General features: G+C 40.7%; 1 protein-coding gene across 7 annotated transcripts in view; it reads right to left on the reverse strand.

The window, feature by feature from the left end:
- DOCK7 (dedicator of cytokinesis 7) overlaps window positions 1-27,333 on the reverse strand; it is a 110,038-nt gene that overhangs the window by 73,858 nt on the left and 8,847 nt on the right. For all 7 annotated transcript variants that reach the window (XM_064516289.1, XM_064516288.1, XM_064516287.1 and 4 more), the window contains exons 2-10: window positions 26,022-26,127; window positions 10,526-10,701; window positions 10,260-10,328; window positions 7,323-7,452; window positions 7,004-7,216; window positions 6,499-6,584; window positions 4,352-4,418; window positions 2,885-3,034; window positions 679-759 (exon numbers count right to left, since the gene is read on the reverse strand). In XM_064516289.1, the coding sequence (XP_064372359.1) occupies window positions 679-759; window positions 2,885-3,034; window positions 4,352-4,418; window positions 6,499-6,584; window positions 7,004-7,216; window positions 7,323-7,452; window positions 10,260-10,328; window positions 10,526-10,701; window positions 26,022-26,127 (1,078 nt within the window). The remainder of the gene's footprint in view (window positions 1-678; window positions 760-2,884; window positions 3,035-4,351; window positions 4,419-6,498; window positions 6,585-7,003; window positions 7,217-7,322; window positions 7,453-10,259; window positions 10,329-10,525; window positions 10,702-26,021; window positions 26,128-27,333) is intronic.

A 27,333-nucleotide genomic window follows, 5' to 3' on the forward strand; every position in this document is an offset into this window, starting at 1 on the left:
CCTTGCTACTTATAACAAGAGATAAAGGGTCCTCTGCTCAATGGGCTGTTTTGCAGTGTTACCAGGTGATATGATTAAGGACAGCTCTTTCCTGCTGTTGAGTATGGTCCTTCTTTATAAAATTAGGAAAAAGAAAAAACAGAAGAAAATAGTGGGAAAAGAGAACTGGAAATGCACTGCACCTCAAAACCAGACCAGATTGAGAATCTCCTATTAAGGCATTTCATCTGTTTTATAACCCTTCAAGAACGTGGCAGAGGCACTGTGACAGAGTAAAGCTGCAGATGCAATGGACGAGTTGAAATTTTACTGCAAATACACATCAAGGTTGCTCCGACTTGACCCAGCTGTAAGCGCACAGCTGATCCTTCGGGACAGGGAATTCCAGATGACTGAGCTTGATGCTAACAACACATCTCCCTTGGCAGCTACAAAAACTGATGACCTTTAACTGTTTCACCCTGATAAAGCATCAAGATTCAAGAGTCTGACTCTTCTTAGGCCTTTAGAATTTGACTAGATTCTTATTTAAAAATGGACCATTTTAACAAGAACAGTATCAATGGTGGAAAAGTGTAAAGTGAAAGAAAATAATGTGAATGTGCATAATTTGTCAATAACAAAATGCCTTAAAAGTGCTTATAGCCAAATTTAAACAGAACATATGCAAATTCTTACCTTTGCTGCATCAGATTCTTTAAAAATCATATAAGGCTCTGCACACTCCCCAATATCTCCCTGCTGTAATACTTTTTCCAGCTGAGAAGGGAAAATGAACCATTATGAGGAAATGTATCTAGCAGAGACTATTAAATTAAACAAACACTAGGCAGCAAAAACCTTCTTTCAAAAGAGCTGAAGCTTGATTTTCCTTTGTAAGTCAGAGAACAAGCACTGCACTCAAGTTGTTAGAGGCATTAAGGACCCAAATCTTCAGCTATAACTGAATCACAAGTGCAAAATACTGGTGCAAAGGAAACATATACCACTTCACTTTGGCATGTGATGTTCTAGAGCCACTTCTGGCACATGTTTAAGGGCTTAAAGACAGCTTACGCTCATTGTCTTCAGCATCATCATTTTCAGAATTCTGTTCTGATTACTCTTCTGCACTGATTACTGTATTCCCACTCAGCTGGGCTCAGCAAAAGCAAACACCGTTTTAAAACAGTGTAATTTCAAATCAAATAATGGAAGTTAATTTAAAAGATTTAACAGCTGAACAGTAGAAGCTTGCTTCCAAAGCCTCAGTGTAAGTCAAGAAACTGCTGAACACCCAGCTTTTGATAGAAATAACCTATCGCATACATGAAGACTCTTTTCTTCAATTTAAATTATCCATTTGGTTCAGTTGAATAAGTGATAAATTAATCAGATATTAAACGAGTAAGAAAGCTCACTTTTATGCAAAGATTGAAACGGAAAACTAAACTAACAAAGAATAACAGCAGCTAGTTTTAAAATCCTGGACAGCATGCAGACAAGACTTAATCTGGTCAATTTATTAACTGCAAATACAAGTTGCTAATAAATCAGCTAATTTTCAGACCAAAATTCAATCTAAAAGCTTTCATTTTTATGTATCAGTACAATTTAAAAACACTTTTATATAACCAAAATTTAAAATGGGTACAAATAACTTCAATCCAATCTGACAAATGCAAAAAGGAAATGTATTAAATACACAGCATTTACTAAATAAGAAGTGTGCTCTGTTGCCTTTGCTAACATGAAATTTAAAAATTAAGAATTCGTGTTTAAAGTACATATTCACAGCATAATATATGTAGGTACAGTATAACATACTTGTAAGCAAACAGAACTAATTTCATTGTAGAGACTATCAGTTGCAACATGTTGTAACAATTACCAACAAATTATCCAGCTTACTTTAGGCTGAAAACTAGCATACAAATACTAAACAACATTAAAATCAACTTATATTTGATCAAAATCAACTTGATTTAACTCAAATTTCTCCTCATATTTAAATCATGACTAAATTAGTGATTAAATTTCTTATAAACATCAGCCAACGTACCCTAAGCTTGTGCTGTACCTTCACAAAGGAAAATCCCTACCAAAGAGCTTAAAGTCTAAAAAAGGAGTGATATAGAGCACAAGAAAAAGCTACAAAGTTATATGCCAACAAAAAAAGCAAAAATGCAACTAAGGGATCAAAACTTATTTATTCTGTATTACTGAAAATTACTGGTGTATCATCTACTTAGACCAGACTTAGAATACTTTTTTCTCACAGTAACGTTTTTGTAAGGAATTCATGCTTTACTTCTGAAGGCCAACTAAGTATTTTCAATGATATCTGTACTTGAAAATCTGACTCGCAATGAATATTTAGGCATCTAAATACACAGACGGATGCCTGCAGTCTCTCTGTTAGAGTTATGGATCCCCCCCCCCTTAGCATTTTTAATTCTTAAAGGCATTTTAAAATCTGGCTTAAGTTTGTAAACCATTTTTAAAATGAGCTTCGGATCAATATATATTTTTAAATCACTCACTCATCTATCATCTTAAGGACTCATCACATAGTTTCCCCTGAAAACCAAATACAACACCAAGATCGGACCCTAGAAAGCTGTTACATATCAAGCAAACCTTTGTGCTCTTTCTCAGTTTTTCAACAATAAAACAAAAAAACCTCCACTCAACTGTTTGTCACAAAGGAACTTAATGTACCAAGTGAGAATATTTAAAATGAAACAAATTCTGTGGTTCTGATGTTCACACTTTTGAGAATAGAATTCAGCTCTTCACGCTTAAATACCAGGTCAGCTAGTCATCCGCACTTGGCTTTATTTTATTTTATTTTAAATAGACAACAAGAGACAATAATAATTCAAATTTCTCCAGCATTTCTTACCTTTATTACCAGAAAAACATCTTGAGAGGGATAAGTGATGGAAAAGATGGCGGATCTGGCCAGTGTGGATATAGCGGCAGGAGGTACATGTGGACGAAGCATTCCTTTCATTTGTTCGGAGTTTAAATCAAAGTAGAAATTTTCTGAAATCTGAAGAAAAAGTTGGGTAGCTTCAAGCATTAGCTACACCTTCTATTTTTGGTAAACTCTTCACAAACATAACATACAATTTCAAAACACAAGCAAAAACCCAGCAACAATGCCTCCTTTCAAATCTATGCATAAAAAGAAAAAAAGAGGGGGGGATTTTCACTTTAAAAAAAAAAAAAAAGGCAGGACAGCGCAGAAGAGAAAGGAAAGGAAAAAAGGAAATGGGGCTAAACAATACAGACTTATAAAGTTTCCTCCACCTTCTGGCAGTTCCAGTCACAGGACCAGGAATTATAATTGCTATCTGAATTGAAAAATATCAAAATACCAAACAGAAGATCACCTTTAAGATCATTTGCAGAAAAAGGTTTTAAAAAAGAAAAAAAAAGAAGACATCTTGAAGTAGAAAGAGTGAGCCTTCTATGCCAAAACACCAAATCCTCTACTGTATCAGGGTTTCAAAGCCGAAATGAATATGGGCTGGTTATCAACACCAGAGGTCACTAAAGAACTGACTACACAAGAAGAAAAAAATGGAGTAATGAGATGATAAAATTGGCTTATGAAATGTGATTTAAATATTAAACAAAGTTCACATAATATTCCACATACTCTCATCTACATAACTTAAAACTCAATGCATTAGATTCAAGTCTTAAAGAGATAAATGTCAAAAAGCATATTTTTAACATTTTTCTCTCTACTGCTGCTAGTATCTTGAATTAGGAAAACTAAAAGACTCCTCAAATGTTAAATACAGAACATAAATAGAGAAATTAATGTATTTTGCTTTTTCTTTAACTTAGATCCTGAAAAGATTGCTCAGTTTTGCTTTGATTTTAAGCAAGTACGACTTCCTTGCGCATTAACAAAAAGTTACTTGGACACATACCAGGACAGCCCAGTGCTGAATCACAGAAGAAGAAAAAAGTCATAAAAATCTAAATTAAAAGTTTCAGTCATTTAAGTTAAGTTCTCTCTGAGGGAGAGACTTTTGAAAGCTAAGAATGGACAATATAAATATTCTGATTTCAGGTGCTCACATAATAATTAATATTTTTAGAAAATTAATTGCACTTCAGCTGAGGTGCTACTGAGCAGGAGAGCACATAGGAATGTCCATGAAACATCAGTGACGCTTTCACGTGGGCTCCAGCCAGCAGAGCCATGAAATGTTTTCATCATTCTTCCAACCACTAGTATGCCACTGTCCTCAAATAGGATTGTTTCCAGAATTAATGCCCGCCCCCATTTTTTTTTTAAATACATAGGTTTGTAATGCTTGCATGGAGATGTCACCACACTGAGACCACCTACCTTTTTCTTCTCTTTAACATCATACAAAGCCAAACTTGCAAAAATGGGCTCAATTTCTATTTCAAATCTTGAAAGAAAGAAACACATGAGTCAGTAGATTTTCATTTTGTCAAAAATAATAATTAAAGAGAAAAAAAATCCCTCCCGGTAAGGAGCCAACCTAAGCACTTGCTCCTGCTGGAAAGGGAGAATAAAGGGAAGCAAACTATTAATCGGGATAGCTGGACCACTTAGCTCCTCTGAGAGGAAACAACCAACTACATTAAGATGTCCTATGTGCTAATTTACAACACTGACCTGTTGACATGGCTAAATGGCTCCTCTCAGCATTGCTGACCATAAAGTTCCTTTCTCTGGATAGTCAGCAACAGTTATTCTGGAATTTTTCCAACATTTTTTTCTTTTTTGGTCAGATAATGCCAATATCTCAAAAACTGTCTAAGAAAGGTATCACTTCTTCAGAGAAACACTTATCAGGGAAGTTTTTCACATAACCCAAGACATCACACAAGTTCAATGGATATAGCATTTATCCCAGAGTCTTGAAAACTAGGCCTTTCAGTCAGTGTCACAGTATCTGGCCTAATAACACTCAAGTATTTCTGCTACCTGAAGCAGTTACAAAAGCAAATGCTAACTTACCTAAGAGAGCTAAGCTTACGGTTAGTTGTGTTTACACCTTCAAAATCTGCCCCTAAACCAGACCGAGCAAAAACTGAAACCCCCCTCTCCTATACGAACAGCCTCCTCATGAAATTAATATCTAACCTGCGGTGGGATATCCCGCTATGTGGGATGCAGACATAGGTCTGAACTTTTCAGTCTAGAACTACTGCTATCAGCGGTGAGAGCAACATGCAGGGGAACAGGTATTTTTTTTCTAGGTTTGCAACACAGATGACATTAACCTGTCAAAGACCCCGCTTACGGCATCGTAGCACCACAGTAGCCTTTCTAATTTACACACATTTCTCACCAGACTGAAAAATCCCTGGGGAAGAGACCATATACTTCTGTTTGTGCCATTAAGATAGCCCAATCTTACATGCTATTAAAATTATAAACAGAGTTTCAGAGATTATTGTGGTACACATACAAACATATATTTGGGCTGATTTGCTATAAATTTATGGTTAGCAGGGGATGCTAAAATAGCAGAAATCATTAATTTCTAGTATTTAACTTATTTATGCTAAAGACACCATTCTTTGGAGAGGAAGCTCCACTGCTGCTGCATATTATGTTGTTCCAGTTCATAAAAGACTACAAAATCAGTTCAACTCTACGGCTATATTAGGTCCTCGAGTACTCTACCAGCAGGAGATATGTCCCACACATATATCTCAGTTATGAGCTGCAAGGTAGTCTAACTGGAGCTCTCTAATAAGAAGGGTTGACCTAACTGAGGACACAGAAGATGAATACAGCAGTGTGGAAAATCAGTTTTGTACTTTATTTCTCCAAGGGAATAACAGTAAAATTTTACCTTGTGTTATTAGAGAAGAGTTATAGGCAATGAACCAGCTGCAGGTAACCCTACATTCAGGAGCTCCACTTCATTAAACTTGTTTAACAGGTTTCTATTCCTTCAGTTAATGCTTGCTAAGTATATAAAGTCTTCACTCTTAAAGGGACACAGTCAAGGTTGTTGAGCCTAAACTTTGGCAAACCTTCAGCTGTCTTAGTTGTAAAGTATTGTCTCATTTTAGTCTTATGTTTTAAGGCTCAAAAAATTTTTTCTCCGCCCCCCAACTCCCTCACCTTAAACATCCTTGTTCCAGAGCCAAATACAAATGACTGACCAGTTGCAGCACCCTGCACAAACCCAATGAAGCCTGCGTGCTAGTAACATGGGAGAGTTACAGCTGCAGACTGGCTAAAAATGAATACAGAGAAAAGCAAAGGAAGTTGAATACTTTCTATATAACATCAGTATAAAGAAAGTCTCAAAGGGCAAACTGATGCAAGTTGCACAGTACTCTAATTTATCCTTTGTAGAATCAACTTCTAAGCCTTTGACCAACCAAAGTTACATCCTTTTAAATGAGAGTAAACAAAGCAGTAGAGTTATTCCAGATGCATGTGGATATAACATCAGATTTAAACTCTTTTTTCGTAATGCAGTTGTCTGTTAGAGTGATACTTACTTAAGAGACAAACATTTCACCAGGAGTCTCTGGCCAAAATGTTCTTTGGGTACTTCAGGGATACTAAGTCGTTCTATAGGCTCCTCCTGAAATTCGTCACACAACAGTAATTTAAAGACATGACATTTCCACAGACCACTAATACCATCAGGAAGCAAATGCATGTATCACTTTTTTTCTACTAAGACACTAGCACCAATTTAATCCAAGGCTTACCAAGGTGTTGCATTCACCAGCAACTATAAATGTGCTAAATCAAATCCCTTTAATGTTATCTACATTACAGAGGAATAGATACCTGTAAAGGAAAACAAGTCTTCAGAAAATGGTATCTATGGCAAGAGAACACGCTGAACAGCCTGCGACTCTGGCAAATTTGCTAAGGTTTTCAAGGAAATTAAACATAGGTGATGTTAACTCCTTTAAGTACATGGCAGATTGTCAAATTTCACATTCCCTCTATCCTTCACTTTTTTTAATCCCACCCATATACATACAAAAATACCTCGTCTGGTGCTGGATGTAGTGCAAAAAGCTCCTTATGCCTACTGGACTTCCTCTGATCTTCATTGTGGTGGTCAATCTCTTCATTTGGGGTTCGGTCCAGTAGGTTTGGAAGAAGGGCATCTGGAAGGGAGTTCTTCAGATCAAAAATACTGCATGCCCAGCTGCCCCGGGGAGTATCGTCAATTGACATTGAACGCCGTTTAAGGTCATCCTGAGATTCAACAAATTAAAAGCAACTTAAAAGGGGAAAGGGACTGCACTTATAAAATATGGCTATAAATTAGCTTTTATGTAGCAAGGTTTTAAAGGCACATTACTTGTTCATCCTGGTAACTGTTGCCATCTGGAGCTTCGTCAGACTCAAAGATCTGCTTGGGGAGCCCCTTTTGCCTCTCCTTCTGCTTGTCTAAGGTGTTGGGATTAAATCCTGTTCCCAGTTTGTGATATCTGAAAACAAAGTATTTCCAGTGCATTTTAACATCCTTTTTGACCCTCACCCCCAGAGGCAGAAATACAGAAAAAAGCAAGTATTATCAGTTTGGTCCATCTTAAAGCCTAAACTGCTCTCTGCAATGTATTTCTAGTCACCCTTCACCATACCTGGGTAATAGTCCAACAAGCAGTATCCCAGAACTGCAGTGTGACTCTCTTCAACTGCAAAGCAATGCTGAGTGATGTCAAAAGGAGCATTATCAAGGCCCAATTAAGGCAGCTATGAAATATGGCAACTGTGATGCCAAGTTTAAAAAAGGCAAATAACATAGGGATAGAAGGTCAGTGGGTTCCACTGGAACAAGAATTAAGCAGGAGCAGAAAACACTAATATCTTAAAAACCACCATGCCAACTTCAGGTCTGACTGCATGAAGCACTGAGCACCTTTGGAAAACACTGTCCAACCCCACAGAAAGTTTTCCCAGAGCACCTTAATACGCTGAAGGCCTGGGCCCTTCCGAGCGTTCCAGGGCTTAAGAGCGCTTGCTAGGAAACAGTCTGTCTAGTGCTGCTGATGAGATCAGATCTTTTTGAGTCATGCATTTTTGGGTACCCAAACAGCACTACGTTTATATTTACACACACATGGCCAGAGCAGCCACTGTTCATATATACGTCCTGTACGCAGGCTGAATGAGTGACGTAAGCTGGAGAGAGGACAGTACGATCAGCGGAGTCTCCCTGGAGTATACACTCTAAGTCAATTCCTGAAGAAGTGTTGGGGTCACACCTAGAATTAATTGTTCAAATCCTGCCCTGTTACTAAAGCTACCACAGAAGGATGCACAGACATGGCAAAACCATGGACATGCTACCAGTGAATAATGAAAGGGAGGAGAAAAAAGGAGGAAAGTATCTTCCTCACTACGTTATAATTCCTAAGAGCTAAAAAATATGATGAGGATTGATCATCCAGCTGCGCAGTCTTTACTGACGTCTGCCATGTGCACAGCACGCTGCAGGTACTACATTTCAATCACAGCTCCACTAACAGATGTAAATTCATTCTAAATCAGAACTGGCTTCAGAGATGCTTGTGATTATTGCTGCCGTCAGTCTAGGCTACAGAAATTATGCTGTAACGTTGAAAAAAGAATAGTCTTGCTTTTTCAGGCCAGTGAAGAAAATTTATTTACCACTACCAATAAAATTAAAGCATTCAATTAATAGCTCCATTTGTCCGTTCCCCCCCCCCCACACACACACACACACACAAATTTTTGGGTACAAAGAAGTATAGACAAAAACTGAAATAAAGATGATTTCCCTCGGGGTGGGGGAGAAAGAGGGATGGCATATCAGAAGTCGTATTTTTCTAAGGCTAGAAGAGCTGGATTCAGTGTCTCCAGAACTAGTCAAAGCACTTGCAGCCAACCATCCAACTGGACTGATTCAGCAAAATCTGCCACCATCCCTTTTCAAGTTCCAGATCACTGACATGCTAGCGAGTGAAAAACATTTCAATCCTTCCCAAGCAGGCTTTTGGGTTCTTCCTCTATTCCAACAATAACTCTTCTGTCCCTACCCAGGCCACTGCCATGATTTTATGCAAGTCAAAACTGCAGTGACTGTTGCTGCAAGCACCTCTCCCCTTCCAAAGCGAGAAGACAGCCTTTCACTGTAGTGCTCCACACACCCTCCACCTGCTCAGGCGGCTTTGATATCTTCACCTGCATGCCTTTGACGACACAGAACACACAACCCACAGCTGATCTGTAAAGGACAGAGCACCTTACTGCCTCCAACTAACCCTCCTTAATGCAAGAATCACAGCCAGAGAGTCTACGTACCAGAACACAATGAAAGTCACTGAGAATTGCGCTGGCTAAGTGGGTCACGCTGTCCAAGCCTACTGCATAGTCTAGACTCTGCCTACAAAGGCTGGGAGTTAATAAAGCATCTCGCTTGCTCGCTTTCATTTCTTTTTGGTATGAGATTACAAACCATGTTTTTATTAGGTCATCTTAGCACTGCAAAGCATATCTTCAGCATCCCATGGAGTGGTGGTTGGGACAACATTAAATCAATGAATTGTAGCAGCTGCCACAAGGGCAGAGCTGTAGCTGTAGTCAAGTCATTTTTAGGTGATGCACATCACATGGATCACTTACTCCTTGACAGCTGCTCTTGAAGTCATCAGACTTTCAATCATCTGAGAGAGTGTACATTCAAAGTAAAGCTACTCAGAAACTTTCCTGCTAATTTGCATAAATTAATCAATGCATACCTGTTCTCTAAACAGACAACTCATTAAGTAAATGTGATAGTTTAACAATCATTTATGAAGTGATGCACTTGCTCAAAGTCTCTCTGGGAACAAATGAATGCTGCTGAGGACACCCTAAATACCAGATGCTTGCACTTGCACGTGAACATCTTTACAAAATTACTGGATCTTCTTTCTCATAAGAACTAAAAATGTATGGAAGAAAGAAAAAGAAACAAATTCTGGGAGTAATTTTACTTGTTTACATTCCTTAATTTCCTGACCATTCTAAAGGAGCTACTGCTGATTAAAATGGCCTCAATTTTCAAAAATGCCCCAAGGGATTTTGACATCTGTGAGATCTAACTTTCAAAACAGAAAGCATCACTTCAGCTAAACACAAAGCATCATTTCAGCTGAGCTGGGCAACTAAAAGCCAAGGCACATGAAATCAGTAGCCAGGACAATCATTTCTGAGCTTCCTCACACCAGCTAGCCATTCTGCAAAAATTTAAACCTGAAATCAAGATGACAAATATCACAGCGGAACTCACTTTCTGTTCACAATCGCCCAGTCTTCTGTATAACTTCTTACACAGTCCCTCACATGAGGGTCCATCTCACTGTTGAAAGAATAAAAACAAACTTATTCAAAATCACAGATAACATACAGACATCTTAAACACACAGACTTTTAACTTAAGATTGCATTTACTCTTTCAGGCATTTACAGAAAAAGATTCTAGGCTTCAGCCCTGCAGACACTTAAATCCAGAACAACTTGCTCCTTTGAGCAAGATGCCTCCCTGTTGCCTCCTACCTCTCTTCAGGTACAGCCGACACGAGGGTTCGGCATTCTCGGGGGGTGTACACAACCTCGATGTCGTCTGGAGGAAATTCAAGCAAGTCTCTCAAGGGGCCAGATTCCACCGCAATCGGGTGGGTAATAAGGTAGTCTTCCAAATCAACTGGTTCCACTGCTTCTGTAAGTGGTACCTAGGAAAAGACAAGCAATGGAAAGGTCTTTAAATAAAAAGAAAATAAACAAAGGAGAATATGACATGTACATGTGATTTTTATTTTTTTTAAACCAGTTCTTCTGCCTTTTTGAAGAAACTTGATCTAACATCAGATTATAGTTAACCCTGGTGGTGTTAGCCTGAACTAACACACAACATAAAGCTATTTTTAAATGCCTTAACACTAACCTGTTATCTCTGGATATTTATATTATGCACACCATCATCATCTCAAAAAAGTAATAAATTTTTATCTGTTTTCAAGAAATACATTAGTTTTCTTCAAAAGCAAATATTACACTATTTTGCACGTGTATCACTTTTGATTTATTCTTACCCTGCTGCTGCACCGACCACAAAGGGAACCTTCATCCCCATTCACGACGCAAAACACTCTTTCACCCTTAGGCGCAGCCCACAGACAGGAAGCCAAAGTAAGGGCCAAGGACTCACACAGCAACAAAACTCTACCGACTAATATTATTTTGAATTAAATGACTTCTCTAGGGAACACAAACACAATGTTTGTCCATCACCAGTACAAGTTTAACCACCTCTTCTCCCTGATATTAGGACCTTTAGTGCCATAACGACTCGGACCACACCAGGAAGAGATACCACTCTAAATATACCGGATGCTTAACATGCATATTTACTGGGCACAAAGCTTGCACACAAAGCACAAGGAATGACTGAACAGCCACATGGGATGGGAAGCACTAGATTTCACTAGAAGTGTTGGTCTCACCATACAGCAGGAAGTGAGCTTTTTTTTAGATATATGATAAAAAATAACTGCATATACCGGACACATTCATATTGCATAACCACATACTTTATATACATATATATGATATATTTATGTATCTCTTCTGAAATGAGATCATTATACTACAAGGCTGCATGTAAACACACACATACCAAGAAAATGAGATTTGAAGCAGGATTTTGGGCAGGATTTGAACAAACTAGTTTTGAGGGACGAGTTTCTACAGCAACTGACAGATTTCCTAGAATTCCCTGGCACATCCCAGCAAGACTGAGTAGTTCAGTATTAGTCATAGAAACACAGCAGAATTTAGTGATTTTTCTCTCCTACTTCCTCTTTCCTGTCGTCCAGACAATTTCTATGGTACAGGGAACTATACCATGGCTTGTCTTCTGTTGGAGATGACTTTAAAAATAACACCTGCTGTTAACGTTTAAAATGTGTTACTCAAAAAATTTGCTATTCCAATCTAGAAATTCTACTTCTTAAACATCTCTTGCCAAAATTTAAAATTAACTGAAATTAGTTAACTTTATTCAAAGAAAAAGACTTAGCTAACACAGAATGGGTATGGAAAGAATCTCTAGTACCACAGCCAGCTTCAGTGTGTACCGTTGCTTTCTTAAAATGCAGAAAGCCAAACCTTTGGCAGAAAAATTAGATGACTCCAATAAAGTCAGTTCAGCTAGACCACGTGACTTACTGGCAGACAAGAACCCCGATGACAAAAAAGAAACGCAAATGTTATGTTCTGCAATTTAGGTGAAAGAAACAGAATAATCTTTATGTAGAAAAATTCATTGTGGTCATCACCTATTTAACTCTGACCCCACAATCCTTTTTCCCCCTTCTAATCTTCAACTTAGGAAATGAACTGCAGGCATGTGATTTGCAGATCAATTCTGAAAATAAAAAACAGGTACTTTTAAATGGTTTTGTTAGTGCAAAACTCTCATTAAGCAGAACTTTCATTACTCTTTCCCAGCTAAGATTTAGAACGTCATCCCTCACAGTACACAGGCAGACCAGCTCTGTGTGGCACTATATAAATGACAAAACTTACCGCAGTAAAGTATGACAGTTTATTATTGAGGAATTGTTAAAAGTGCGTGTTTTTCAAAGAACAAAGAAGGGAAGAGCTGCTGTGTAACACTCCTGCTACCTCGCATGCATATAATCCCTTTCTCCATTAAATCTCAAAACATTTCATAATAGAAGAAAAAGCATTTTAGAAAGGGAGATTTGTTGTAAATCAAAATAAAAACAACAAAATGACTGGACAAAAGCCACAAAATTAATTGGTAGTTAATTGCTAGCCCAGACCCCCCTGCGATCCGCAATGCTGCTTCCGTGCCAGCTACTGAAAGCAAAGGCACTGGAAGAGGGACAGAGGCTTGCGGCAGCCTCGGAGGATGAGTGAAGACTGTTTAACTGTACCTATTTTTAAGCTCTAATATTTTAAGGCTTATTTTTATTCTCCTGCTAACCTCTCTTACACACTGGCAGTTTCAAACACAATGCACCTTTTGGTGCATTTGCCCAGCAAAACTGAACTGCCCATGCAAGTGTGACATTTCAAGCAGCACATGCCAATTTACCGACAGGCTTCCCCAGGCTAGCAAAGAGGAACTTTTTCCTCATTTCCTCCCACCTTTCTAATCCCCTCATCCTGATAAGCAGAAGAAAATTACGACAGATACTAATGGATCTCGAAGTGTTAATACCGAGTCCAGGGGGACACAACCCAGCAGAACATCCATTCAAACACGGGTTCCACCTAAGCCACATGGAGTAACTGAACGTGTGTGAAAGATGAAAGGTACAATCCCAAACGCACCAAGTTTGCTGATACCTGGCATTTTACATCTCAAGTTTCCACTTGTCCAACAACAACATTTAACATAGTTGACAAAAGAAAAACCAGCTATGCCAGTGAGAGGCTTGATCTCGAAAGGCGGGCAGTGTTTATGGGGCTACTTGGCACCCAACCTGTGCTCCACGAAGTCCCAAGCCCTTCATACATCCCAGGATGAGGCCCAAGGTTCCACTTTACAGTTTGTCTCTTCAGATAACTATTGTACCATGAAGATGTAAACAAACATAAAAGTCAAGCCCAGAAGCCTGTATTAGACTCGCCATCTGTGCAGCCAGAAATATTGTCTAGCACCTGGGTAAACAGGCCAAACATAAATTCATGGTTATGAAGAGGAACTACTTCATGTCACACTATTGGCAGATAAAAGGCAAGCACATTATTTTAAGCTTTAGATATTTGTGGGGGAAAAAGTGATGAAAGAGGGGGAGGAAAAAAGGATGAACAAACATATCAAAAAGGAAAATGAACCCAAATGCTGTTCCAGAGTTTGAACTGAACAAACACAGTGTCTTTCATGGCGTTCCCTGTTGACAGCTTAACTTTTCTTCTGCCTGTTTTGCACTTTTGCATCCCTCTGAAGTGCTGGGTTAGACCAAGGGCAAAAACACTATACAGGGGGCTGTTCTCCTGGTATCTGCAACATGACCAAAGCATCAGTCATCTGAAGTTTTCATAGGAACCACACACTCAAAGAGTCCAATTAGCTCAGATAAAGACCGGGTTATCCAACGTAATCATCCAAGCCTCATCGCTGACTGAGAAGAAGAACCTGTTTTATCATCTCATCTCAGAGTCTCCAGACCTGGTTTATTTTTCCCAATGCCATCTGAAAGTGATGATGCACTCAACAGCTAATTCTCACTGCCTATTAGGATTGTGACACTTTCTGCGTTTACAAAACTTCCATCCTTATCCTTGTGCATCACTCTGACATACGACTGAACTCCGGACAGGCTGCAAGAACAGTGCAAATGCAAGCCCCACTTTTAGTTGCCCATTGAAAGGTTTTGAAATCTGCTGCTGCAGAAATGCAGGGAATGAATGAAGAGCTATAAAGCTGTCCTCGTCCACGCTACCGTCTGCTGACAGTCCAGAGACAAGGCTGCACCTCGCCAGGCACACGCAATCTTCACGCTGCTTCCAGGAAATGCCATCTCGATCCAGCCTGACGGTTCCTAGGAAGGAACAGCAGACGCTTCCTCCACACAAGTGCAACTGGTTTTTCTTCATCAAACTTCCAAAGGTACAGAAATGATTTTAGCCAAGTATTGGCAAACCTGCAATCCACCTACCACCTGGCTAATAAAACCTAATGGAGGAATGCTGGAGTGTTACTGTAGGAAGCTGTTGACAGTGTATCCGTTCCTGCCAAGAAGGGTTTATTAAGGCCCTCCGGAAACTGAAGCTGTACACAAGCTTTGATCATCTTCACAGCTAGGATTATGAAACAGTTTAAATTAATGGCAGATGTACGCTAAAAATATGCAAAGGAAAGCTCTTAGAATCACTACTACTAATCAACTGATCTTCAAAAAAGAAAAGAAAAGAAAAGAAAAAGTAAAAAATATGACCCGTAATTAAAGACCAATTTTTGGACAATCCTCAGACAATTCCCTAACAGGGTGCTCGTTCGATTTTTGTACCTAGGGTCAGACGCTGCCACCTCATTCCCAGCAACTACTATTCTAGGGCTATTAAAATTAACAGGGAGAAAGGGGCAGCTCGGTGTGAGCAGGACGGGCATAACCGGCTCCCTAGACAACGTAAACATCAAATACAACGTACAGATAAACTGCTAATACAAAGAAACCACACAAGGCTCTCTCTTTCAGATGCACACAGTTACCCCAAAGCAAACACATCGCTCACAAGTAATGATTTGCATATGCTCTTAATATGACCACAGACACACACACTTTCTCAGCTCAACCGAGACAGCGGCCTGCTTGACCTGGCTTACACAAAGCCCTGAACACCCACGCTCCACCGGAGACTGCGCTGCTGCACTTGCAGCTCTCAGCGCTTGAATTACAAAGCCCTGTTTCAAAGGTTTACAGCTCTCGTGCAACAGGGACAGTCAAGCTTTCTTCTTTAAGGCTGTGTTATTCTTCACTGTTATATCCCCTTAAAAGCTTGAAAATAAAATTTCGTTTCCTATTGACTTTCTCCTTTTCTAGACGGCAAACATTGTATTTTGCTGTAGTTTTAGTGCTCGGCTAGCCAAAATGTGTTTCCTTTCCATTTATTTCCTTCTTTGAGCACCTGCATCATCATCCTCAGTTACAAAAGAAGCATCTGCACAAATCTGGCAACAGAACTGTGAACTCTTGCTAGGGGAAGCAGCATAACTCCATGGAGGATAACACAAGCTCCTGTTTTCTACCTGAGAATCTCATCCACAGACCATACGGGCAATGGCTAACAGAGGGAGAGCTGCACACGGGGCACCACCCTGTCGGGCTCCTGAGCTAGTCACCCCCACCAGGGAAAAAGCCCTAAAGGACAGGACAGAGCTGCGTTAGACCTGCTCGGTCTCGGTGCTCTCGAGAACGAAGGTGAATGAAATCAGATCCTGCTGTATACAGGACAGGTTCCCCTCCGACAAGCAGGATTTCCAGAGCACGCCAGCGATCGCGGGGTTGGCCAAGCTGCAGGGTTGGCCGCGTACAACCGAGAGGAAAGTCAGCAGCCGCCTTGCACAGAGGGGAGCCGAGCATCGGAAGCGTGTGAGCGGAGGCAACCCAAAAAGGCAGCAGGCATGCCCTGCTGACAGCGACGGGCGCTGAGCACACAGCGGGGACAGCAGACAACCTACCTTCCCTAGGTGCGCTTCTCTGTCATGCTCAAGACATGACCCAAGGATAGGTATTTAATTAGCATACCATTTAATTAGCCATCACCATGTTCCCTTGCCTGAACAATCTCCCCCTCCACTTTGTCACCTTACTGAGCCAGTCACCTCTGGGCTGGGATCAGAAGACTATAGGTCTGTGGTCCCAGGCCCTGTACAGGTGCCCGGTGAGGGACAGCAGTAGGAACCAGGATGGAAAAAAGGGACAACCATCATCTCCATTTCACAGATATGGGCTGAAGCACAAAAAACCTCAGGGAGCAAAAACCCACAGGTGTCCAGGCATGTACTGCATACATCATTGCTGTGTGTCCTGCTGGCCACTGGCATCCCAAGTCTCACCTAAAGGACTTTACCCTGCACTTGCCCTACACAAACAGCTGGGCAGAGGGGAGATTTCTGGATCCTGCTCCACTAGTTTGTGGCTTAATTCAAGTGCGTTGTACTGAGCATCATGAGTACTCTTGTGGGACTCACTCTGAGCAGCCCACTGGGATCACAGCTACAATCTCACAAACTCTTCCAGCGAGCACATGTCAGCACAGCCACGAGGAGCGTGGTTCCCTTCCCATTTCCATCTCCCTTCCTCCGCCCTCCCGAGGTGCTTATCTCACTCCCAGGGAGCCCCTTGCCTCGTGCTGGCACAAACACGGGGCAGCCAAAAGCTAATTTTGCCTGTGGCCAGGTTAGTTGTAACCTCAATTCCTCCTCCTCTTCCGTTCACAGTACAGGAGCACCATGCCTTGTGCCAGCGTGCAGGAGGGCAAACAGGGACGGGAACCAGCAGTTAGGGAGAGGGAGACAACTGCAATGCCATTTAAAGTGACTATGGCAGAATGGCTTGACACGATTCCTCTGGTAGGATGGGGAGCTGAACCCACCTCCCACAGCTCCCAATCCAAGCCCAGCTTCCACTTATCTAAAAGGAGATGCACAGCTCCCAAGGGCCGAGACCCAATCCTTGCATTTGTTTGTAAAGATCACAGCACAGTTTGGGGCAAAGACTGGAGGGTTATATCTCCTGTCTCCTGTGTGGGAGTAAAATTCCCTGGGAGGATATGATAAGGGACCTCGAAAAATTAGCCCTGCAAAGCTCCTCATCTCAGGGAGGATCCTGACTACTATTTTTATTTGGCAGCTAGGCACTCTTTCAGAATCAAGATACTTCTTGCCAATTCTGAAAGTAGGACAAAGTTCCATCTTCACTTCAGTATCTCCTTAAATATTAAACAATTTATAATGTGTTAAAATTGTAACAGATTGTGCCAAAGCTTCAAATTCCAAATTAAAACCAACTTCCCACCCACTGCCTCCCTGAGCAAAATCTTAGAAAGAAAGAAGAGTGAGATTAACATTTCAAAGTGGAGCCCCAGCCTCCTCTCCCTTATTGCCAGCTCTCCAGGGCAAACAGCCACTTCCCCGCCGAGGGCTCAGCAATGCAGATGGCCTGTTCTTGTTATGTCAAAATCCCATCGCCCTTAACGCAACAGGGAACTGTGACAACAATTCAGTGTCAGCAAATGTGATGCACAGGAGAAAGTACTCAGCATAAATCTTAAAATACAGGAAACATACTTTAAAAAAAAAAAAAAAGGAACTTGCAGGCAAGTTCAAGAAGGTATTGGTTAAAGAAATTAATTTGCTAAACAGAGGCATCAAAAATACTTTTGTTTGGAAACTACAGGTTATATTCGCTCTAAGAGCTTTTGAAAGTTCAGCAATGCAGTATTAACCACTGACGATACTCAATTAATTAAATAATGTATGTTTTACTTGTATAAATTACATTTTATTTCACATAAACAGTTGCACAAAAATAGCCATCAGTGGATTCAAATTCTAAGAGTCACATATTCTTCTACTGCCATTTACCGCATTTTAAGAAAAAGCATACATATGCATGCCTGGCCAGTACAAACAACTTCTGCATGCAAGTTTTTCATTGTATTTATAACATATGGAAATATTCAAATGAACTAAAGAGATTCCTAGATGAAATCTCTGCTTTTCATCAACCACGGACAGATACTGTGCCAAACCAGGATGGCACCTCCTCAGCCATAAAATGCAGTCGTCGCCTCAACATACACTCATGCAGTCTCTAGAACATAGTTTTAGACCTCCTGCTTTGCTTGAGCTCTCAATACTTCTTTCGCATGGTATCTTGAAAGATGTAAATACTGTAGAGAAGAACCAATAAAAGTCTTTCATTTCAAATTGTAAATGTGCTACTCTCGGTCAAGTTAAGATCCATTTGGTCCAACAGACAAAGTACCATCTTCAAATAAAGGATAACTTTATCCTTTACTTGATGAGGATAAAGTCTGGTGCTCAAAACATTGGCCAGGGATAGATACAGTCTCTCTCTGAAAGAAAATACATTTTATTTGATAATCATGTGTTTGAAAACGTGACCTTCATGTAAAAGAATATAAAGATATCTTCCTTCAGGAAATCTACAGAGAAGTGATGTTTAAGACATCATTGTAAATCATGAATCCGGCTTCCTCTCTGTGCAGAGGAAAAAAATATTTATTAAACTCCTTCAAAAATTTCTCTAAGTATTCTCTGTTAAGACACAAATTACTTTAGAAATGCTCTGGGACCTTTATTTTTAAGATCTGAAAATATTTATGATTAAGTCTTGGGTTCTTTTTACAGACAATACCAATGGTGTGTAATGTGTGTCAGCTCATGAGGGGAAAATTCATATCATATCCCAATGCTTAAAATGGGAAAAGCCTCTTATGAAAGAGAATGTTTGAAAATATATGTAGCTAAAGAAATATCCTAGATAAAATAACTAACAACCAGTCACAAAGCCACTGAGATGTTTTATATACAAATACTGCTAGGTTATTTGCTATTATAACTGATTACTAATATAAGAAGCCATTTGGGTATAGAAATATTAATCAGAGACTAATTAGTTATCTGGCAATACTAAAGCATTTTCTCAAAATCAGAAATATACCAGTTATGCCTCCGAGGATGGGTAAGAAGACAGACAGTATCTTCTTTGATGACTCAGATCATGTAATTTTAACAAGAGAGTGTTTCAAGAACAGAAAGACTTTGATGCAGAAAACACAAGTGCTGAGATTGATCTGAAAGAGAAAGCTACCCCAATAAACTGTACTGAAACTGAGAGGAGAGGGCAGAAACTGAAACAAAGAAAGCATCAAAGCTCTGTAATAAAGAAGAGGGAAAAAACAAAAAGCTTGACCAGAGACTGCAGAAAACTCGCAGTGCTCCTGCATACTGCACACTGGGAGCACTCAGACCAGTCCAGGTGACAGGGACCAAAGACCTTCAGCAAAGGAGCAAAACGTGAAGTTACAGGAGAAGGGTGAGCCTTGCTCACAGACAGGCCCCTGGCTCCTCCACCCACCACGGGCAGCCCAGTAGCCCTGCCTGCTTTCTCCCACCCCAGAAGCTTGGCAGACCCTTCACTGAGCCAACCCAACTCACCAACCTGTCAGAAAAACATCCACGAGGGGCCAGAGGTGGTGGGAGACGAGAGCTGGACAGGCACACAACCAGCAGCAGGGAAGAACATGGAAAAGCATTTCCCATTTTTGGCACGAATAATACCTCAGAGGAGCTGACATGGATCCTTCCCCCCTGCTCTGAGACCCCTCCAGACCCTTACGGTTCACACATGGCTGTGAACCGTGGCAGCTCAACCTTGCTCACCACCAGTTGTGCTCTGCGTGGAAAGTGTAAGGCACAGTCGTCTCTCTGTTATCAGTGGGAAATTTATGCAGGGTATGGATTAATCACAAGATGCACAGAGAGGTGCCAAAGGTGGTGTTACGTGGAGCTGCCTATGTTACTAGCTCAGGAGTTGCACTAAGGCACAGCCCCATCGACCAGGGCCCTCCGGCCTCGCAAGTCTCCTCACAGGCTCTGCAGAGCCACCGAGGGCCCCTGCACAGTGACAGCATGAGCCAGGCCAGGGCAACACTCAGGTGTGCACAGCCCATGAGCCCAGGCAACAGAAAGGCAGGTAACCTAATTCAAACGAGGTTAGTGCTCAGCTAAAGAGGATAAAAATGAACTCAAGCTGCCCTATGACTGCAAAAGGCCAAGAGTGCGCATATACATCTCATATATGTCCTCTGACACTTGTGCACCCCTTTACGCTCAGTACTGAGGCATGCTCAGCCTGCTCCATGAGCCTTCACGAGCAAGCAGCAGCGAGGCAGAGGAGAAGGAGGAAGAAGCTGCAATTTAGCATCATGAAGTAGCAGCTTTCCAGTCCAGCACTGCTGCTGCAACACAGCAGCACCCAAGGACCACAGCAGCATTAGCGTGGAAGACTTGCCAAACACACCAATGAACATTTTCCCACTGTAATTTGAATCCAATGTTAAGATATTTTGCAGTTTAGGATACTAGCAGCATTTCCATTAAACGTCAGTTTGTTTATGCATTTTAGTCCTGAAAAAGAGATTTCACAGCTAATTTAAGTAAACAGAAAGAATAGGATTTAATAGCATTTTTTAGATTAAGTATTTACTAATAGGCCTGTCTTGAATGCTTCTTTTAAGTAACTGAATTTACTTGGTATAATAGTTTTTAGTTAAGATTACTACCTCTGCTAATGTATATACTGTCTAAATTTTTGAGGATAAACCAGATCACCAACCTTTTAATGGATACCAGCCTCACCAACCTAATAGATGAAATGCTCCAGACCTCTGCAACAGGACTCACTACTCGTTTTAGAAATAATACGCAACAGTTTCAGTTTATTAAAGCACCAAAGCAGAGTGATCTGTGCATAATCTCTAATGGGAGGATGCAGGGAAGAGGATGTGGAAGCCTCTCCCATCCTCCTGTTTGATGAGGATGGGCTATCCAGTGTGCAAGGGCAAAACCTCCAGGAAATACATATAATGGGAGGCACCATTAAGCCTTAATCAGCTTTGAGAGAGCATTAAGACTTGGCTCACTTTCCTTTAATTTTAGTAATTTTGGTGATAAAATTACTTGGCTCTGAACACTTCACAATACCCTCTTCTATGCCACATAGAGTATCGTCATTTTCCTTCACAATGTTTTCCATTCATTTGCACAAATGATCTTTTTTTCTTGTTCTAAATGACGATAAAATAATGAAAATATACAAAGGAACCTACAGTCTCTTACATAATAATTAGATAGTATATTTGAATACACAGAATTGAAGTCTGATGCCCAATAAATCTAAGACAAAACTTCAGCTAGCCTGAATAGTGCTCATGAACTTGACAGCACTTTACAAGGATAGGTAGATTTCAGCACCTTCATTTCATATGGAGAAAATGGAGCACAGAGAGCAGGTATGGTCAGGTCACATCATGTCCAAGAATCTGCACCACTTTATTTCCAGGCTAATTAACATCTCTTATAACAGTGCACCTTCTCATATTAATGCTCGACTATGCAGTAATGTACACCAACGGATAGGAACTATGACCCTTAATCGATTGGGAACAGCATTCATGCCTCTGTAAAACAATTGATTTTACATTCCTTCAGCTTATTTGCAAGTTCTGTGAAATGCTGCTCTTCTAATTAAAATTTACCTCTAAAGACCAACATTTTTAATTTTTTTAAGTAACTCTTAACGATTGGTTAGAAGGGGGGAAAAAAATCAGGTTTTGGACATCAACCAAAAACATTTCAAAAAATAATCTTTTGCAGTCACAAGTCTTCAGAAATCCAAGATTTTAAGTCCATATCTATTTTGAAAACAAATTTCATTAAGCAACAAAACTTGCTGAACATAGAGCAAGACAGAGAAACAGCCAGGCTAGAAGCCAGGAAATTAAGAGAAGTCTAGATACCTAATGATTGTTTTCTGTCCTTCGGCATCATCGTCTGCCCGCATAAAAGGACAGCACACTAAGGGAAAAAAATGGACTAAGAGTACCTCACCTGCAGACACAAATCTAAAGTCTCCTCTTCCTAAACCAAACAAGCACAGCAAGTCGTAAAATGGCAGACCAAGGCATGCACATCAAGATTCAGAGAAAGTTTCTGAGTTGCTTCAGCAGTAGCAAATGTTAATCTATGACTACTGCCCAACAATCCAGCTCCATCCAGGTAAAACCACTTTGGAAATGCTGCCAAAGGAATCCACAGGCCCTGAGCAAACAACAGCAGGAGTGACTAGTGCGATACAGGGTCAGAGAGAGTTAACAAGCACAAGAAGCTGCTCAAAAGAAAAAACAAACTTGGATAGAAAGGAAAGTGATTAGTCACGAGAGATTGTAAGAGTCCATAGTAAACAGTCCAGTTCAAATAAACAAAGTAAATGCCCCCTCCTAGCAAACGCTGGGGAATTTTCTGAAAGGAAGTGAGAGCTTTCTGTTTTCAGTGAACACAGTCCTACATGTAACTCTTCAGCAGCTGCTCAGAGAGGAGTTAACCTAGCGGAGCTGAACAGCAGTGAAGCAGCCACCAGAGTACCGAACCCCCTTAATGTACAGAAGATGAGCACAGCACTTGGCTAACAACTGCCAATCACATACCAAATAACAAGGTGCAAAACCACCCCAGACTGACCAATGGATTTGGAGAGACTCACAGAATAACTTCAAAAAATAACTCCTTCGTCTAACCCTAAGACCTCACCAACCCCTATTTCTGAATAACAAACTGTCAGTGCAGTGTGTTCTGGATTTCAAAAATAAAAACTCAATGCCACAGAGACTGCGTCCTGTGAGCAGTCCCATCCAGCATGTTCATTTATACACGAAAAACCTTTGAAGACTGTGGTGTGAGGCATGCACAATTAAAATCAGCTGCTCTTAAAGTGGCAGACAATAAATAAACAGCCATGTTCCTGTACAGTCATTTGAAAGCAGTGTCTTCTCTCCAGCTCTACCAAATGTAAAATTAGAAACATTTCTAGCAACATTTTGTCTGTTGCTTGTGAAGCAAAAGGTAAGAGACTTGCTAAAGTTCAGCTAACTGTATCTTTTTTTCATTTATCCTATGTTCAACCAGATGCAAGCCTGTCAAGTGCAAAAAGTCTCTGTACTGTGCGTCAGTCAACAAGAAATGAAAGGACCAACCAAGCATAGTCTTTCATTCACAAAAGCACACATTCTTCCAGAAAAAGGTCTACAGCGGACTGCATGTCATGGAACTTTCAGATTACCAAAAGCTGCTACTGTTGGCAACTGCCAACACAGAATGAACGGTGTGGCCTTATTTGGATCATAACTATCTATGCAAATAAAATGAGCAAGATGCTTTGGATAGTAAAAACCACATCTGCATTATCATTAAAAGTTTTCCAGTTCCATCCTTCAGACTCAACAGTACAACTTGCTGCCATTGTGGAGATACTCACACGATACTCAGCTGAAACTCACTCATACTGCATTATTAAAATACCCATATATTTTAGGTTAAATTTGCTATTGAAACCCATACCATGAATCCTGCTCAAGGAGTGCAAACCATTGTGGCTAAACAAAATAACCATGCAGAATCAGGGCCTTCAATTTTATTCTCCATAACAGTATTATGGCACACAAACTAATGAACTTTTCCAGAGTAAATGTCTATTCCAATTTAACAGCAGTAAACCTTTCTATCTGCATAACATTTGTAACCAAACCAGGACAGGCAGGCACAGCAGATTTTGATGCATGCCCAAGGGAGAAAAATTAACCCAAAATTCTTTGCAAGTAAACCTCTGCCACATTATGCAGTCTCTGAACAGAGACTCATGACGTGCCCAAATATACTTTTGCTACAGACTGTCTTCTACAAACTATCACTTCACATTAATCATATTTCTGCAAAGCACCTCTGCTCAGCATAGAATATGACAAACTAGCAGCTAATCACATCAACCATCATGAAATGCACTTTGATAGGAAAGGCTCAGAGCTTGCTTCCAGTCAGCATGACCTTTTCCAGGATTTGTATAGATTCTTGCATGCATTTACTTGAAAACACAACAGCAACCGGATAATGAGAAACACGGGAACTCAATAAGGGACTGACAGTATTCTCCCAACAAAATACCTCTGCAAGGCCCAAATCCTGCATTAAGCAGTACATATGCAGCTCCACAGGACTGAAGCTTTGAGCATGTATACTTTGATGATAGCACAATGGAAAACCTTAGAAATAAAAAGTGAAAGATTCAATTCGTATCAAAAAGAGGTGAGACAAGCAGGGGGGAAAAAGCTGAAAAACATGGCTGGCTGAAGAACAGCTTAGAGAGGTAGACAAAAGAGATCTGACTTCAGAAAAATAATGGGCAGTAGAAGGGAAATTCACCAAACTTGTTCCAACATGAGATCACACATGAGACCAGTGAAGCACAGAAGCTTGCAGGATGCACATCCAACAAGTCCTTCAGAAGTAGGCCTCTATTCCTCAGCTATCCATTGCTGCAGGGAAGCAGACTCAACAATCCAGAGTGCTCCATCCAGTCCTAAGCTCCTAATAACAGGGGTCTCCCCCTATTACCTAACACTGGATTAGGCAAAAGATCATACAGAACTGCAAGTCAGGGCTTTGCATTATCATTCCACATCCCTACAGAGACTGCTGCAATAAAACATTAGCTCTGGACACACCACTCTCATTAACCCTTCCTCCTTCATGCTCACTCAGCATTAAGGCTGGGCACACAGCTGATAAAGCCAGCCTTATGGTCTCCTCGCAGTCACACAGCTGAGGCACAGCAAAATGACACAAATTCCAGCCCTCTCCATTCACCAGTGATTTTGGCACAGCTGTATCTCCTTAAAGATTAACTTTCAACCTGCAGCTATGTCACTCTTCTAAGCTAAGGGTCAACTTTGTCTTCAAGATCCCTTTTGAGATGACACAAGCTCTAAGGGAGCATTTGTGCTCTGCATGGGGAAGCTTTAATGCATTACATGGGATAACAGAGCAGGATATGAACTGATGAAACTCTACAGGACCCTACTCCAAAACAAGGGAAGAACCCCTGTATCCTCAGAACAGACTTTCACACTAAAGGCCCATTTTCAGTTCCACCTGATCTAACCTATCCACTTCAAAGAGGACAAGATGCTATATATTTATTTTGAAGCTGACTACTGCAAAAGAAATTGCTATACCTCAGAGCAACAACCCAAATCAAAGGAACACCTCTAAAAATATGGTTCCAGCCTAAAAAAGTTTGCTGAACTCTTGAAGTCTACACCACTAAGCTGAATACATTTTGAAAGTTACTGGGAAGCTGTGCTCAAAAAACTGACTTTAAGTGAGAGCAATTCTCACAACTTGGCCTACATTTCAACCACTCTTGAAAGTGGACTGTAGACATGTAAATAAATATACATTCCTTAGGAATAACCACATCCAAACCTTCACTATAACATTTAAAATACTTTTAAAGAGCAGAATAGCTTTATAGGATCTGCTGTGGTTCTACCCTCAATGACTATGACAAAAAAACAACTACCTAAAAAGCACGAGCTTGCACAGAGCTCTTCATGGGCAGAACCAGACATGCATGTGGAATTTAATGCCCAGCCCAGGCCTTCCTAGGATAAAAAAAACTATGATCTCGTCAGGAGCCCCTGCATCATACGAAGATTCAGCAGGAACAAAAACACTCAGCTATGTCAACTTATTTGCAAGATAAAGACCATTAAATTAGCTTTTCTGCACAGAATTATTTACCTTGGAGTTATCAGTGCTACTCAGGTCAATAATTCATCAGCATGTAAGCAGACATTGCAATTTCTTTCCAGACTGTACTCAAAATAACTATGCACACCTTTTTCACTCTTCTACGTTCCAACTATTACTTACAGTCGTGTGATGAGAGACGCTGCCTCCAATGTTGAGGTTTTTGAGAAGCTGGGGAGATCCTCCATACTGCCCCGAGATCTGCTTCCTGACTTCTGCAGCTACAGTTCTGCAATGAGACAGGGACAATATTATCTTTGTAAAACAATTACAAAGAAAGCAACATACCAAATACTCTTCAGTCTGTCGGCATAAAATAATATACTTAGTGGACCGGTTGGAATACGAGTGTTAAAGGCCTGTGAGAATGGACCATGTATATTAAATTCCCGGAGAGTCACAGAACTCTTGCAAGGCTACATATACATATTCCTAACAGCAATTATATATTTTTTCCTTCTGTGAATTTTCTTTTGTGTAGAGATGTGGCAATAAAATACATGTGACACTGAGCACAAATAAACTTGTTCCCAGCAGGCTCTTTCCAGTTTCTACTAAGAGATCTCCTCTAGCACTGTCCACACCCCACAGCAGTTTCAAGCCTGGTCACACATCTGCTCTTGTGCTCTGCTCTCTCATTTTCCTGTCTTGCCTATTTTTGTTTTCTGCAGACACAGAGATGAGCACTGGCAGCCACTTTCCACCTAACAGCCAACCCCTTCAACACCCAGCTCCGAGCCAGAAAAGCAGTCCTACGCAAGTGGGTTGAAATGTCTAGGGAATGACACATGGAAAACAACTGGCTAGGTCAGAACAAAAACCTGTTTCCCCCTTCACGAAGAAAAGGTAGCAGAAGGACCACGGTGATCAGCAGAGGAGACATGCAACACACTGACTCCCAGGGCGTAGTGCCTCACTAGAGAGAAATCCCACCACAGGGGCAAGGAAAAACACAGATCACTTCTACCACACCTGCTGGGTAAAGTACATACTGTGCCCCTCCTGGGTTTTTTATTTTCCCCACTAAGCCAGATTGTCCCTGGTAAGCCCTAGAACATGTAAACCCACCACAGAACACCTCAGCAAAGGAGCAGCAACATCAGAGAGGAAAACGCCAACAGCCAAAGACCGTCTTAACAAACGGCCATGGGTCAAACCCGAACACAACCGTCCCCACTGCTCCCTCTTGTAACATACTGCTAAGCTGCAGTTCACCTCAGCAGTGGAGCTGGGACAGCCAAGTTTTCGACTGTGATGGAAAGGTGTTTGTTTCAAACGCAAAAGCAAAGCGCAGACTCTTCCTATCAAAAAAAGCATTTTACTGAAAAGCGGCTGACTAGCCCTAGTCAACATGACCTTACTAACATGGAAGTGCTCTTCTCCAGAAGTGAATGCCAAATTCATTAATCCCAAATCTACCCCCAAATGTCAGTCA

This window comes from Dromaius novaehollandiae, chromosome 8 (assembly GCF_036370855.1).
Source record: "Dromaius novaehollandiae isolate bDroNov1 chromosome 8, bDroNov1.hap1, whole genome shotgun sequence".
NCBI lineage: Eukaryota > Metazoa > Chordata > Aves > Casuariiformes > Dromaiidae > Dromaius > Dromaius novaehollandiae.